General features: G+C 47.4%; 1 protein-coding gene across 21 annotated transcripts in view; it reads right to left on the reverse strand.

The window, feature by feature from the left end:
* Positions 1-17,099, reverse strand: part of LOC126983627 (serine/threonine-protein kinase WNK1-like) — a 167,535-nt gene that overhangs the window by 21,818 nt on the left and 128,618 nt on the right. For 16 of the 21 annotated variants that reach the window (XM_050836489.1, XM_050836487.1, XM_050836495.1 and 13 more), the window contains 7 exons: positions 16,841-17,053; positions 12,722-12,784; positions 9,951-10,118; positions 6,794-7,084; positions 4,506-4,657; positions 2,559-2,757; positions 1,357-1,455 (listed from right to left, as the gene is read on the reverse strand). In XM_050836489.1, coding sequence (XP_050692446.1) covers positions 1,357-1,455; positions 2,559-2,757; positions 4,506-4,657; positions 6,794-7,084; positions 9,951-10,118; positions 12,722-12,784; positions 16,841-17,053 — 1,185 coding nt within the window. The remainder of the gene's footprint in view (positions 1-1,356; positions 1,456-2,558; positions 2,758-4,505; positions 4,658-6,793; positions 7,085-9,950; positions 10,119-12,721; positions 12,785-16,840; positions 17,054-17,099) is intronic. The other 5 variants (XM_050836496.1, XM_050836488.1, XM_050836483.1 and 2 more) reach the window with 3 other exon arrangements.

Here is a 17,099-nt window from a genome sequence, read left to right on the forward strand (position 1 = left end):
AGTGTTACAACATCCAGGTAAATTCCGAGGTTGTGATTATAAGGCGGAAAAATTAAGCATCAGTGGTTGAAAGTGAGAGAAATGATGGATTCTTAGTATTAAAACATTCTAGCAAAGGACATAGTGGTTACTGAAGCCTTGAAACGTAATAGTAGTTGTAGCATGAAGTGAATGTTAGTTAGGAAGTGAAGGAGTGTTAGTAGCCGCTGTGGAGGTGTTAGGCACGATACAAGCTTTACCGTCATACCAGTGTACAACCCCCGTTACCGTACGCCCTCAAGTTAAGGCACAGATGCAAACCCTTCCTGTAAAGAGCTATAGGATAACATGCCACTCAGGTCCCCATCTTTTAGTGGCAGGGATGTTACGTGACAAGCCTCTGTGTACCACCACCACCACCACCACCGTCACCATCACCACCACCAGCACTGCGAGGGTTCTAGTGTGGAGCTGCCTGGCACTGCACTCCCGTCAAGCTTAATTTCAGTGTGCCTTCCTTGTGAGTAGATTGTTAGGGTGAGGAGGAGCTTTGGTATTCTTAACGCTCTTACTCTCTCTGGTATTCTCTTTGTCGTCTCTCCTTTGCTGCTGTGTGAAGTTAAGCTTTTATTCAGTTTTTCAGTCATTCCATTACATTCCTGATTCCTCTCCCAATTATTATTTTTATTGAACAAAGTTGTTATTAGTTTGATCCTCATGCCCTGAGACTCCTATTCTGAAGCTCCTTTTCTTCATAAGTGTGTGCATTTTGGGGGTCTGTGCATGTGTGTGTGTGTGTGTGTGTTGGGGGTATAGGTGTGCATGTCGTCTGAGTCAACAGTGTCACCACATCACCCCCTCACACCGGCTCAAACTCCCAGCCTGCCTCCTGTCCCTGGCACCTACTTCCCATCCCTCAGGGCCTTCCTCTGCCCACACATAATCTGCCTTCACTGTGCATGTGTGTTAGAGTACAGTGTTGGTATGTAGTCTAATGGAGTAGATTCAAGTCCCCAAGTCTCAGCAGTGTACAGACACACAAACTTGTGCTGACACTCACTGGCTGCAATCGTGAACACTAAACACTGCTAAGGCCAGACAGTGGTGCGTCATCATGTGCTGTGGGCCACTGAGACACCCCGAGTGCCTTGCTAACTACCCTACGTGTGTAACAGGAGGGACACTGAGCGATCATGCAGGGAGTACTGGCTGTGGTCTGGGAGTACCCGGCCCAGGCAGGACCACACAGTGTACCCAGACAGACAAGATCACGTGTGGTTATGACAAGCACAGGAAGGGTCAGGACAGAGACAAGGCCAGACAGCAGCAACAGATCCTCGGCAGGCCAAGGAACAAGAACCGAGGGGCGGGGCCCACCTCAGGAGCCAACACGTGGAAGAAGGCTGGGCAGGTTTTGTAGTTGATGGACGGCGACCAGAGGGCCCGAGAGCAGCGCGGCGACCGTGAGTACAGCACCTACAACACTGGGCTGTCAGGCCTTAGGCTACACACACCGGGGCCACAGACGCCCCCCGACCCCACACACTACTCAGTCGCTCCACCCCTGACAAGGCCCACCAGCCTGGCACAACACAGGCTGCTGCACCTCTGGGCCCACTGTACATCTACCCCGTGACAGTGACAGCAGGAAGCCAAGAGCTGCTAAAGTACTCTGAGTAATCACTGGGAGGCAGGGAAAGCTTTCATGACAGGAAGAGAGGAATGCATGATGAACTGTGACCAAGGAATGTAATGTGCTGAGGAGAGCAAGGTGGCAAACAGCCGGCCCCAGTAACAGGTTCTTGCAGGTGCATAAATCAAATGGAATAGTGAAAGCCAAGGTGACTCGGCTCCGTGAAGAAACACAAATATCTTGGAAGCTCAGCCTAGGAATCACTAAGAGGGAGGCAGGGAGGGGGAGGAGGAGTCTTGGGTGGTGCAGGGCAAGGTGGCGAGCCCTGCCCAGCACTGAGGCAGCAGCAGCACACACACAGCGCGGCCCTGCATGCTGCTGACTCCTGCACCGCCCACAGCACAAGGGAGGAGGAGGGCTGACCAGACACTGACCAGACCATACCACACCCACCAGCAAACTAAGGCTAACCAGGCTGGGGCAAAGGACTGACCCTTCATCTTCAGGGACCCAACACCCTGATGCTGGGTTAAGGATCCGTGTCAGCAGCACACACCCTTCCAACAGCACTCACGGAAGGGGAAAACTGACCCTGTAAACTAAGCTGAAGTACGAAAATGAACCTTCCTCAAAATAAAATGGGATAAGATGATTTTGGGAGCAGGTTACATTTACATTTCAGCTCAGTCCTCCAGTCATGTAAATACTCATATAAAAGTCACTCTAACATAAAACCTAACCCCACAAGCTTATAATTCGTTAGCTTAAAGAATGAACATAACCCTGCAAAGCCACATGGATGCCAACCCAACTAACCTCGACCTAAGAAAGCCTAAAATACATGACTTTTACATGAGTATATACCATAGCTTCCCCCAACGTGAATACTTACTGGTGTGATGTGTACAAGCTGACACCCCGCACTAGGACACCCCATAGGACTCACCCCGGCCAGCTGTGTGTTGAGGTCGTGGCTGAAGGTGGGCTGGGCGGAGAGGGAGACGGGAGTGCTGGGGTGGCTCTGCATGGTGAGGGGCGGCACTGTGTAGGCGGAGGGGATGGAGCTGGCCGAGCCGGATCCCACTGACGTCTGCAGTTGCTGTAACTTGCGGGCCAGCTCAGAAAGGTTACTGTTGGAGGTGACGCTGGAACGAGAGACCCCCTGGTTGTTAGTCATGCCGAGGAGCCGATTTCACAGTCCAACACAGTGACCCGTATTCTCAAACCTTTCAGCGCCCAATTACACATATTTTACAAGGCTTTTGCAGGCGTTTCAGGCATTTTCAGGGGTAGTTTAATGGCCATGGTGGTTGTTTAATTCTTCTTCTGTACCGTGAATGTGAAATAATCCTCATGAAAGCCCGATTAATCTCCATGTTGACCTTTGAAAATAGTTAATGTGTGAGGTGGAAGCGTCTGAGAATACCGCCCAGTGTCTTCGTAACAGCCCGAATCAAACTAGAGATTCCCACACAATCCAAAATGGTGAGGTCTTCGATGCCACACTAAATACACAAGACTTTTCCTGTATAGTTTCATCAAATTTGTGAACTTAAATATAAACGCCAGACACTATACAAGGAAATTTCGAAGGCTCTGGTGTTGGTTTGGGAGCTTACTAATCCATCATGGGGAACTGTGAAACTGGCCCAAGAACTCTATCTTTATTTTACATATCAATAACCTAACCTAACCTAACCTAACCTCTCCATATCCCAACAGCAACCCTATCCTAACCTAACCTATCCATATACCCAAAACCATCACTAACCTAAACCTCACTATATGTCAAAAACTAACACTAACATAACTTAACATCCATAACACAAAACCATCACTAACCTAACCTAACCTAACCTTTCCATATCCCAACAGTAACCCTATCCTAACCTAACCTATCCATATGCCCAAAACCATCACTAACCTAACTTAACCTCACTACATGTCAAAAACTAACACTAACATAACTTAACATCCATATCACAAAACCACCACAAACCTAACCTAACCTAACCTTTCCATATACCAACAGCAACCCTATCCTAACCTAACCTATCCATATGCCCAAAACCATCACTAACCTAACTTAACCTCACTACATGTCAAAAACTAACACTAACGTAACTTAACATCCATAACACAAAACCATCACTAACCTAACCTAACCTTTCCATGTGCCCAAAACCACAGCACCCTTATCTTAACCCGGTAGCAGCGACGGACTGAATTTGTGGCTTTACCGTGTAGCAGCGAGGGGCCAAATTTGTGGCTTTACCGTGTAGCAGCGACAGGCCAAATTTGTGGCTTTACTGTGTAGCAGCGAGGGGCCAAATTTGTGGCTTTACCATGTAGCAGCGACGGGCCAAATTTGTGCCATGATATAAACCCCCCAAAATAGACGATACATAAACTGATCACAAATGCTTTGATATATATTATGAAATGGTTTGTGTGAGTGATGATTTTGTCTCACTTTTCTCGTTTAGAGGGACCATTGAGAAACATGATCCTCGCTGCTACCGGGTTAACCTAACTTACATCTATCCCTCATCAGCACAAGACCAATGAGGGGAGGAGACAACACAAGAGGCGTATAGTGTAAAAAGAGCGACCTGCCATTACAGCCGTCCCTCAAATAGTACGGTTTCCAATAGTTCGGTTTTGGTTTTATGTGGATTTTTATAGATTTTTTTAGGATTTTTAAATTTCCCGACCAGCAGGAAATTTAAAAATCCTTAACAGATCTTCCATGACAATCCGTATAAAACCGAAACCGAACTATTGGGAACCATACTATTTGAGGGACGGCTGTATTATAGTTTTGAGCGTGTTTTAAACCAACCACCCAACTCTTCACCAACAAAAGACACTTGTAGTTAGACGTGGTACCAACCTGTCATTTTTCTCCAGTGAGTTCTGCTGCGAGAGTCTGGCCTGGCTGTCTGACGTGTAGGTGTTCTCCGGCGTGCAGTGGTGGGGCGGCGTCGGTCCTCCCGAGCCCGGCTGAGAGGTGGGCACGTCGATGCTGCTCAGCCCCTCGAAGTGCTGCCCAACACAATAGCACTGAGTTAATGTCACGCCACAAACACCTGCCAGCCACCCACGCCCTATACCACCTGTCCCCAAAGATGCCAGATTGTCTTACTCAGCCTCTTATATTTACCGACCTCCGACCCAAAAACTGTCTCGTGGACCCCAATAAGGAGATTCACTTAAAATTATCGTTAAAATAGTTAATTCCTGATGTTTCTTGGCAACAGTTAGGCGTCAGAAACTGGTAAATACTATGGTCTGAGTACGACAATCTGGCAACGGTGCCTGTCCCTGCTATGCCTCACACCCTGACAGCCTGATAAATATAAATGGATGGGCGGAGAAATGACAGATGTTGATGGATGAATAGATAAGATAGATATGGATGGATGGAGGAGATAAGTTAGATAGATAGAACTGATAGATAGATAGACAGAACTGCTTCCTCTACTGTAAAAAAAAAAAGGAAAAAAAAAAAGATATAGATAGAGAGATGAGAAATAGATAGGTGAATAGATAGATAAATAACATAATTTTTATATACTTGTGTGAAACTTGATCTCAGGAATAAACTTAACTCGCTGGAAAAGTAGAATCAATGTGAAAGTCAGGCCTTAAACTTAACCTTAGAACCAAAGAAAATTAGGCCTTGATGACCTAACTAATGACCTCCAACTCTGGATGACCTAAATAATTACACAGTCCAATATCTATTAAATCTTGACGGGGTTGATGTTGTTATACCGTAAGATGCTTTAGTAAACATTAACATTAACTAAGAGACCCTCGGATGTTTTTTCTATACCTACAAAAAATGGGGAGATAAAAAGAGTCGTATCATAAGACATTTCGCCGCCCAAGAACGCATATTTGACAAGACTTTCGTAAGAGGTGTGGGCATTTTTGACAAGGCTTTCGTAAGAGGTGTGGGCATTTCCAGGAGTAGCTTTATGACCCTGGTGGTAGTTTGACCCTTCTTCTGTACCCTGAACCTGAAGAAGCACTCATTAGAACTTTAGAAATAGCTGATATGTGAAGCGAAAGTCTTATAATACCGATGAAAGAGTCATGTCCAGGTTTGTTTTGGGTTCTCGAAATGTGAAAAGAATTGATATTATATGCGTTAAAAATTGGGCAGAGGATGTATTAGTGTGTTTGTGAGTTCATTCCCATCGCTCAAGTTAGTAATGTTATCGGGGGAAATAAAAATGAGAGTAAACAATTGATATTATATGCTTTAAAAATTAGGCAGAGGATGTATTAGTGTGTTTGTGAGTTCATTCCCATCACTCAAGTTAGTAATGTTATCAGGGGAAATAAAAATGAGAGTAAACAATTGATATTATATGCTTTAAAAATTAGGGAGAGGATGTATTAGTGTGTTTGTCTGTTAATTCCCATCAATCCAGTTAGTAATGTTATCAAGGGAAAGGTAAACAATTGATATCGTATGCTTTAAAAATTAGGGAGAGGATGTATCTAGTGTGTTTGTCTGTTAATTCCCATCAATCCAGTTAGTAATGTTATCAGGGGAAATAAAAATGAGGTGTATAAATAAACTAGGGTCAGAGTAATGGTGAATCTTTTTTGTTTTTTTCCTTTTTCTTTCCTTTTCTTATCTTTCCTTTTCTTCTGCGTCACGGATTGACATTTTTAAGGGTTAAGGTTTGTTTTGGTTTTTCCGTTTTCTCTCTTTTTCTTTCTTTTTATTTTTCTACGAGTTAACTTTTATATTTTCCTTTCCGTATGCTTCCTAGAGTCCGAGGCTGACACTTACAAAGGTTATCATTTTAGGGGTTCACATGCAAGTTGATTTTAAAGGGTCACAGTTTGGAGGCTTCAACACCATACAGCACTACTCAAAACCACTCCATCAACAGATACTCGGGGGACGGAAAACATCGAAAGAGGTATCAGTCGAAACATTAATCCGACAAACATTAAATACTGAATCATGAAGGGGACTGAGCGAGTAGGTAAAGGTGTATTAGCAAAATTTATAAAGCTCAAAAACAGCAAGCCAGAACCACAAGGGGAAAAATCAAAGCACGGAATCTAACCCTCTTCGTCCTGGGGGAGAGAACGGGGCCTTAATCCTGAGGGGGTGTCGTGGGGTGCAGGGGTAGAGGAGGAGACAGCAATCCTTACCTGTGGGTCCTGCGATGATGGGGGCACAGCGGAAGCAGAAGGGGTTGGTGTAGGAGGAAGCAGAGCAGCAGTAGAGGAAGGAGGGATGGGATCAGATTGTGGGGGTTCATCAGGGAGAGGTGCAAGGGTGGGGGTGGCGAGGCTGTCCATGAGAGGCGGCTGCTGTGGCGGCTGCTGGGACACTCCTGCGCTCGCCCCGCCCCCTCCACCCCCTCCGCCAACTACCTCCTCCCCGGGTATCAGCTTGCGCTCAACGACGGGACTCACTAGGAAGCGTGATGTCCTGAAAGCCTGTGGTCGGAAGCTGCGGTGTCAGGCGGAGGCTCTGAACACCCCAAGGCAGCCACTCCACGCCAGAGCCATAAACCCACATTCCTAAACGTCTCTGCCCCCCAGTGCGGCTATTTCCCGAGGGCACGGAGAAGGCTGACCAAGTTTTTATGAGTGATTTTACCGGTTCAAGATGTAGAAGTCGGGTATAACTATCACTGGGATCGGCCACGTCTTTGGATTCTTTTTAGGAGCAGTGAGTAGCGGGCTTTTTTTTATTATTGTTTCATTTTTTTGTGCCCTTGAGCTGTCTCCTTTGTTGTAAAAAAAAGAATAAATAAAAAAAAAGAAGTCCATGGAAATCTGAGGGATTTGTATGAGAGGGTTTTCCAATAGCCGAACTGAGGTGCCGAGACATTTAAAAATACGAGGTTATAGAATAGGAGAGTTTGACCACGTTCACCACAATGTTGTTACCGAGAGACCCGTACGAAATTCAAACGGAAGCCGATACGATAATGTTTTTTTGTGCTTGAGGTATCGTCAAGATCTCGAAGTACCATAACAAACACACTCACACACAAATAAAACACTATTGTATCGGTATTTGAATTTCATGTGACGTTTTCTGGTAGCAATAAAACGCCTGAGATGAAAGTGGGGAAACTCTCCTATGCTAAGGCTCTGATCCACGCTGCATGCTCCGTCACACTACTCTACCCTCCACACTACCCACATACATTACCTCCACTCCACTCAGATCCAATTTCCTAATCGTTTTGGGACCCCATTTCAATCATTTCCCGAGACCACAGAGAAGATTGACCCGTTTTTCATTGGTAGCTTTCCCAGTTTAACCCAGTAGGAGTGACGGGCCAAATTTGTGGCTTTACTGTGTAGCAGCGACGGGCCAAATTTGTGGCTTTACTGTGTAGCAGCGACGGGCCAAATTTGTGGCTTTACCATGTAGCAGCGACGGGCCAAATTTGTGGCTTTACCATGTAGCAGCGACGGGCCAAATTTGTGGCTTTACCATGTAGCAGCGACGGGCCAAATTTGTGGCTTTACCATGTAGCAGCGACGGGCCAAATTTGTGGCTTTACCATGTAGCAGCGACGACGGGCCAAATTTGTGGCTTTACCATGTAGCAGCGACGGGCCAAATTTGTGGCTTTACCATGTAGCAGCGACGGGCCAAATTTGTGGCTTTACCATGTAGCAGCGACGGGCCAAATTTGTGGCTTTACCATATAGCAGCGACGGGCCAAATTTGTGGCTTTACCGTGTAGCAGCGACGGGCCAAATTTGTGGCTTTACCGTGTAGCAGCGACGGGCCAAATTTGTGCCATGATATAAACCCCCCAAAATAGATGATACATAACGCTGGTGCATAAGTCGGGTAAAACTATCACTGGGATCACAAAACTACCCTAATTTGGTAACGCTGGTGCAGAAGTCGGGTAAAACTATCACTGGGATAACAACACTACCCCAATTTGGTAACGCTGGTGCAGAAGTCGGGTAAAACTATCACTGGGATCACGAAACTACCCCAATTTGGTAACGCTGGTGCAGAAGTCGGGTAAAACTATCACTGGGATCACGAAACTACCCCAATTTGGTAACGTTGGTGCAGGTCAGGTCTATCACTGGGATCACAAAACTACCCCAATTTGGTAACGTTGGTGCAGGTCAGGTCTATCACTGGGATCACGAAACTACCCCAATTTGGTAACGTTGGTGCAGGTCAGGTCTATCACTGGGATCACGAAACTACCCCAATTTGGTAACGTTGGTGCAGGTCAGGTCTATCACTGGGATCACAAAACTACCCTAATTTGGTAACGCTGGTGCAGAAGTCGGGTAAAACTATCACTGGGATCACAAAACTACCCGTGAAAGCCAGGTTACTCTTCTCAGCGGATGTGGGAAACTGACGCTGTGGGACCCCGAAACGATTCAAAATATGGACCCCAAACCGACAACCTCCTACACGACTCCACTTAACACTGCAGCCATGTACACAGCTCCACTTACAGCTAGGGTTTAGATATTTAAGACTATACACATGTCATTTTTATGGTAGACAGAGAGAGGGTAAGAGTGATACGCAGGCAGTGATGGACGGAGAATGGTGAATGACTTGGGGGTGGGGTGCTCGGAGATAAAGATACATTACTCAGTGGTGTGTGAGGCAAGGGGCTGTGTTACGAGTCCAATCCGAGAAGTTTCAGGTCCATAAGCGTTACTCATCCTGAACTCTGTAGGGACCCGAAACTTCTTGGATTTTTTTTTTTTTTTTTTTTTCATCAAAGGACACAGCTCAAGGGCAACAAAAAGAGTATAAAAAAAAAGCCCGCTACTCGCCGCTCCCATAATCCGACTTGTAATACGGTCCAAGATAATGTGGGGTGAGTCAACTTCCCCTCACACACCAGCACATGAGGATCGGTCAAACACAGCCATGAAGCAAACACAACTTGAAGATATATTATTACAGTCGCCCCTCAAATAGTACGATTTTCAATAGTTCGGTTCTAAGAAGATTTTTTAGGATTTTTAAATTTCCCGACGAGGAGGAAATATAAAAATCCTAAAAGATCTACGACAATCCGTAAAAAACCGAAACTGAACTATTGAAAACCGTGCTATTTGAGGGATGACTGTACTGATCGAGTCCAGCTTAGCAATGGTGGCTTACAGCGAGAACACTTTGAAGGGGAAGCTCTGATGGGGAATGAGACGCAAGGCAGATGTACCAGAGACGGTATTTAGAGATAAGTGTCACAAGGCAGATCTAGACGATATATAAACATTGTGCAAAGCTGAGGTGAGAATGGGAAACATCAGCATGAGGGAGAGAGACACCCACGGCACCAGCGACTGACCTGCGGAGTGGCGGGCGGCTTGGGCTGCTGCGGGAGGATTGCCGTGGGGGTGACCGAGACCTCCTGCTGTGGCTGATGAACGGGGCTCGTCTGTACCTGCAGCGGTGGTTCTCTGCCCTCCATCCTCTTGCTGGGCGTGCCGGGTGTGCTGTCAATCCCCTCTTCACGCTGCCGGGGGAGAGTGGGTGAGCTGGGTGCAAGGGGAGAGTGTCGGGTGTCGGGTGTTGGGTTATAGTGGAGGAGAGGCGTTTAGCGACAAATATCCATGCAAAGGTGAGGTGTGCGTGAAGTGACGGCTCCTCGCTGTCTCGGCAAGGAAGGAAAGCCAGGCCTCCTCACCCCTCCCTGACCTGCCATCACTCAGACGCTGACCCAACAACACGCGGCGGCCAACAGGATGTAAAGCTCTCACAGGCACTCCAGCCCTGGCATATTAGTGCATTCTTCAGGGTGACAAAAAAGACACTCTTACACTAGCATGTGGAGGCGACAAATGGTCCAGGGAAAGGCTTAAGTGTGGGTTTAGTGAGGCATCAAACAGCCCCCCCTCCCTCCCTTCCTCCCTCTCAGCTTGTCCCCCCCTCCCTCCCTCCCTCCCCCAGCAGCCCCAATGCCACACACGCCAGCACAAGACCAGCCAGCCAGTCACCACCACAGCACACCACACCTCACACTCCACGGCACAGGTCACCAGGCAGCGGGCTACTTCCTCACCCTCCAGGCCAACACCTTAACCTTCCTCACGTGTCAAACCCTCGTGAACACCTGGCACGAGACAAGAACCTCTCCCCGCAGCATCCATCAACGCAAGGCTATTCCAGAGGTAAGAATATGGTACTGGTGTTGCTGTGCCCTCCCTGACCGACACTTGTATTCAACTTAACTTACACATTACCTTATCTTCCTATACACAACATCAGTTACATTCTACAACAAAAATTTGGTGGAATTTTCTCTCTACACCAGACTCAGAGCCGATTTCACAGTCCAACACAGTGTCTTCGTAACAGCCCGAACCAAACTATAGAATCCCATACAATCGAAAATGGGGAGGTCTTCGATGCCACGCTAAGTACACAAGACTTTTCCTGTATAGTTTCATCAAATTTGTGAACTTAAATACAAACACTAGACACTATACAAATAAATTTCAAAGGCCCTGGTATTGGTTTGGGAGCTTACTAACCCATCATGGGGAACTGTAAAGCTGTCCCTCAGACCTGAAACCTATCCACAAACCCCTAAGGAGTCCATGAACCACAGGTAAAGAAACTGCTTTGATCAACAGCTGGTTACAAGACATGACAAGCTCCAGCACCCCCAAGGCACCTCCTCCCTCTGTGTGGGTGGCTGTCGGCCCTGACTCACCCGCCTCACACTGGGCCGAGCCGTGTGGAGGTCCTGCCGCGGGTGACCTCCTGGCTGTTATGAGACTGAGTGTTGGTGGGACAAACGACAACACAGGGAGTGGGAGGGAGAACACTTTGGGAGTTGTGGGCATGCAGGGAGAGGCTCAACTACTGACACTACTCTGCCACAGCCCCCCAGTGACCAGACACACTCAGCACATGTGATGAACCCCAGCAACAACACAACTCCAGACACCTACAGCTAAGTTCAAGTACGTATTCACTTTCTCAGCCCCATAACAAGAAGGTAATTTTTATCCTAGGCATGACGGAACGCAACTCTCCTCTTATATCTCTATGCCCCCAGCACCTGAGTCTGCCTTCAGCTCCATGATCACTCAGACGAGGAGAACACAGCCAACGAGGAGTCCGTGTTGGTGCCCACAGACTGCGGTGAGGTGGTGTGGGGGGTCAAGGTGGCAACACAAAGGTTCATTCCTGCAGCATGGGGGTCACACTACAACACCGAGGGTTTAGTGCGCTCAGGGGACACGCATTTAGACCGAGTGTGCAGCAGCGGCAGCAGCAGCAACAGCGGCAGCAGCAGCGTTAGCAGCAGCGGCAGGACACTGTACTGGGGCTACTGTCACCTCTACAAGCCTGATGGTGACTAAAGGGAGTGAACAGTGAACGAACACACAAGGACTGAGGTGGCCGACCGGGGCAACGCCTGGGCTGACACGACGCTCAGAAATGTGCAGGGAGCTGAGGTGACGAACAGAGCCATGGTGATCCAGGAAGGTCTGTGCTGTGAGGGAATGTTTGGACTCATGGCAGGGAGGCTGAGGCGAGTGTGTGCAGTGAACCAGCGAGTCAGTCCACACGGCAGCCTTCCTGGGTCTGGGGCGAGAGGTTCAACGTGCGGCAAAACACTAGGTAACAAGAACAAGGGTGGAGGAATGCAGGTAGGGCCTACGACAACGCACGCCCAGAGTTAGCACTAAAAAACACACACACACATACACACACACACACACGCACACACAAAGGTAGGTATAAAATCAACCAAAAACATGATGATGGTGATGGCAACAGTACTGAGAGGTTACCGGAGTGCTGGGGGGTCAAAACAAGTCTGGGGCGGCGTACTTAAGAGTGGCTAAGATGAGGACAAGCCGTAGAGTGGTGGTGAGGGCAGGGTGTGTGTGGGGACCAAGCAGAGCGACCAGTCTTCATCAACTGTACGTCTCTTTTACCAAGTGGAGACGAGACTCAACTGGGCTTCAACCGAGGAGAAAAAAGAGCACTCGGAGAAGCCCGGTTGAGCGTGGGGTGGAGGCTCGGCATGCTCTTGCTGGTGGTCTAGGTAGCATTCTCAGACACAAACCCACAAAGTTATCGGCGGTCTTTCTCTTTACTTACGGAGCTGTGTCGCCGCCGCCGCTTTGGGGAGGACCGACTCAGCTTCCGGGCCAGGTAGCGAGCCTAGCGCGGCACACAGAGATAAGGGATACTAATGTGCATGGCCCGCAGCACCCCAACACAGCACATACCCACCACATATACCCACCACACATACCCAAACACAGGACATACCCCACATACCACATACCCAACACAGCACATACCCACCACACATACCCAAACACAGGACATACCCACCACAGCACATACCCACCACACATACCCCAACACAGGACATACCCATCACACATACCCCACACAGCACATACCCTTTATTTATTTTTTTATTTTTTTTTACAGCTAAGGAAACAGCTGGGCAACAAAAAAATAGGTGTAAAAAGAAAAGCCCGCTAATCGCTGTTCCCACAAAGACAAAAGTACTGAGCCCCACAAACAGCACATACACTCATAAGACCCACTCACCCCTACACACACACACACACACACATTCACTCAACATCCTCACAAATATCCATGAAAAAGAATGAGTGAAATGGGTCAGAATACATCATAGAATAGTATTAAATTTAGGTCAATCTTCTCTTTAACCCGGTAGCAGCGACGGGACAAATTTGTGGCTTTACCGTGTAGCAGTGACGGGCCAAATTTGTGGCTTTACCATGTAGCAGCGACAGGCCAAATTTGTGCCATGATATAAACCCCCAAAAACAGATGATGCATAAACTCATCACAAATGGTTTGATATGTATTATGAAATGGCTTGTGTGAGTGGTGATTTTTTCTCATTTTTCTCGCTTGGAGGGACCATTTAAGAAACATGATCCCCACTGCTACCGGGTTAACTCTCCAACCCTCTCCCTTCCCTTCCTAGCCAGTCCATCGCCACCACCAGCACCACCCATACACAGTTCCCTCCACCCCCCACTCCACCACATACCGTACCTAGTGTTCATGTGGAGGCGACGCTATGAGGAACAAAGATAGCATGGGGACGAGGACACGAGCATGGAGTATTAGACTGGACATACACCGGAGAAATGCCTCGGAGAAAAGATGATAAAAAATGACAATAACAGTGGTGATAACAGGGAAGGTGGAACACATAGAAAACATTCCCTTATTCAAAACGCCTCCAGTAACGAGGGTGTAGTAAACGACATGACAGCAAAACACACAGACCCGGTAATTGTATCTGTTTGGGGGGAACGGAAAAAACGCTATACATAAAAGTTTCCACCAAGATTCGGGTTGAGACTTCGGCTGAGGATTAAAAAACGTAACATGACAGACACAAAACAGAGGCCAGTCAGTCACAAGGGAAGCAGGCAGCCCCAAAACTAGCCACAGAAGCAAAAGACTATACTAGAAAAAATGGCACATCACCAGCGGACCAAAAAGAGGATCTGTACATGACACCGAGGGAAGGACCGCTACCATACACACCCTCTCTCTCGCTCTCGCTCTCTTTCTTTCCCCCCTATCTCTCTTTCTCCCTCTCTTAATCACTCAGAAAACAGCATCTCAAGCTAAGTCTAAATCTATATTATTCACAATCTTCTTATCATCAACCATATACATTTTAACCCAGTAGCAGCGACGGGTCAAATTTGTGGCTTTACCGTGTAGCAGCGACGGGCCAAATTTGTGGCTTTACCGTGTACCAGCGACGGGCCAAATTTGTGCCATGATATACCCCCCAAAACTAGATGATGTATAAAGTGATCACAAATGCGTTGATATATATTGTGAAATGGTTTGCGTGTGTTGATTTTTTTCTCATTTTTCTTGCTTAGAGGGACCTTTGAGAAACATGATCCCCGCTGCTACCGGGTTAAGGTCACTCCCTCTTCTCCCTCCCCTCCACTCACTCCCTTACTCCCTTATCACTGTCCTTTCCTCTCACACTCCCCTTCACCCTTCTCTTCCTCATTCCTCTATTTTGTACTTAGAGGTATAAATTTTGACCTAGGAAAAGGCTAATTCTACTAAGTTTAAGACACATCCTCACTCTCTCACACTCTCTCTCTCTCTCTCTCTCTCTCTTAGAAAACAACATAAGCTAAATCTACATCCGTATTAAACTTCATAACTTCCACCACATAAAATTTTGAGGGTTCTGTCTTAGGGCCACATTCACAGTCATTTCGTTTGTTTTGATCGTTACCAATGGTGGCGATCGCTGCTTAAGTATTTCCACGTAAAACTGGCTGATGGGGTAATGGCGGCTGTGGGGTTAGCCAGCTCCACACCTTGGCACACATTATCAACACCTTTTGCTTCCTCTGCAGCCGCCACTACCCCACAGGCAATTTTCACGTGGATAAATATAGCATCGATCGCCGCCATTGTTTACGATCAAAACGAAGTGACTGAACGCGGCCCTCAGTCCATTTTTGTGTCTGTCTAATTCTGCCTTATTAGTAAGCTTCATACCTCCATCGACATATATTTTGAGGTCATGTATTACTCTTTGTTTTGTACTTAGAGGCACAAATTTAACTCTACGAAAAAGGCTAATTCTACAAAGTTTAAGACATATTCTCTCTCTCTCCCTCCCTTTCTCTTCCTCGTTTTTTCTCTCCCTCCCTCTTGGTCCCTTAGAAAACAACATAACAAGCTAAATCTACTTCTGAATTATTTGTAAACTTCATAACTTCCACTGCATATACTTTGAGTTTAAGACATATCCTCTCTCTCCCTCCCTTTCTCTTCCTCGTTTTTTCTCTCCCTCTCTCTTGCTCCCTTAGAAAACAACATAACAAGCTAAATCTACTTCTGAATTATTTTTAAACTTCATAACTTCCACGGCATATATTTTGAGTTTAAGACATATTCTCTCTCTCTCCCTCCCTTTCCCTTCCTCGGTTTTTCTCTCCCTCCCTCTTGGTCCCTTAGAAAACAACATAACAAGCTAAATCTACTTCTGAATTATTTGTAAACTTCATAACTTCCACTGCATATATTTTAAGGGTCCAGCTTTTTTTCCCTTTTCTCTCCTCCACACTTCCCTTTCCCCCCCCCTCCTCTCCCAACCTTCCCCTCCACTCCCTCCCTCTCCCTCTCTTCTAACACTCCCCTTCACCCCTCTTGAACCTAGAAAACAAAGCTAACTCAACCAACCTTAAATATATGAACCTTTTTTGAACCTGCCGGGAATTAAAATATTGCTAAGTATCCCATGAAACAAAACCATAAACAGAGAAAATGTCAAGTATTTCGTATGATGAGATGATATAATTGCAATGCCTATGGGGGATTCTAGGGGATGTCTACTCCCTTTTTCCCCATTTCTATTCTTTACCCTCCCATTTCCCTATTCCATTCTCCTCCCTCTCTCTCCCCCTTCCTCTTTCCATCGCACAGCACACCCTTCACCCTGACCTTCCCATTCTCTCCCTTTTTTTCTCTCCTTTCTCTCTCCCTTTTCTCTCTCCTTCCTCTCCCCCTTTTTTTCTCTCCTTCCTCTCCCCCTTTTTTCTCTCCTTCCTCTTCCTTTTTTCTCTCCTTCCTCTCCCCCTTTTTTCTCTCCTTCCTCTCCCCTTATTTTCTCTCCTTCCTCTCCCCTTGTTTCTCTCCTTCCTCTCCCCTTGTTTCTCTCCTTCCTCTCCCCTTGTTTCTCTCCTTCCTCTCCCCCTTTTTTCTCTCCTTCCTCTTCCTGTTTTCTCTCCTTCCTCTCCCCCTTTTTTCTCTCCTTCCTCTCCCCTTGTTTCTCTCCTTCCTCTCCCCCTTTTTTCTCTCCTTCCTCTTCCTCTTTTCTCTCCTTCCTCTCCCCCTTTTTTTCCCTCCTTCCTCTTCCTTTTTTCTCTCCTTCCTATCCCCATTTTTTCTCTCCTTCCTCTCCCCTTTTTTCTCCCCCTCTTCCTCCATCTCTCCCAATCTTCCTCTCCTCCCCACACACTCTTCCCTTCACCCTCCTCTCCACACACACACCCTTCCACCCTCCTCTCCTCCCCTATCACCCTCTTCTTCCCTCCAAACACCCCCTCTCACCCTCTTCTCCCAACCCTTCCTTTACCTCTCATCTCTCCAAACCAACCACGTTCTTAACACACTCAATCTTCCCCTTCCTCTCCCCACACACCTCCCCTCTCCCAACCTCCTCCTCCCCACACTCACCCTTGTGTCCGAGTCATCCTTGTGTCGTCGGGTGGCCGAGGGGGAGCGGTGATGCCCGTCCTGGCCCTGCTGAGCCTGGCCGCTGCGGGAGTCCTGTGCGGGGGTGGACACGACCGGCAGCACCTTGGGGTTAGCCTTGAGCTGCTGCACTACGTCGTTGATGTATGATGTGACGACCTCCGAGTGGTTCCCCGGCAGGAGGTTTGTCATGACCTGCGCCGCGTGGAGACAAGGAGGGTGGTATTGTTAGACACCTTCG

The sequence above is a fragment of the Eriocheir sinensis genome, chromosome 54, assembly GCF_024679095.1.
Source record: "Eriocheir sinensis breed Jianghai 21 chromosome 54, ASM2467909v1, whole genome shotgun sequence".
Classification (NCBI taxonomy): Eukaryota; Metazoa; Arthropoda; class Malacostraca; order Decapoda; family Varunidae; genus Eriocheir; species Eriocheir sinensis.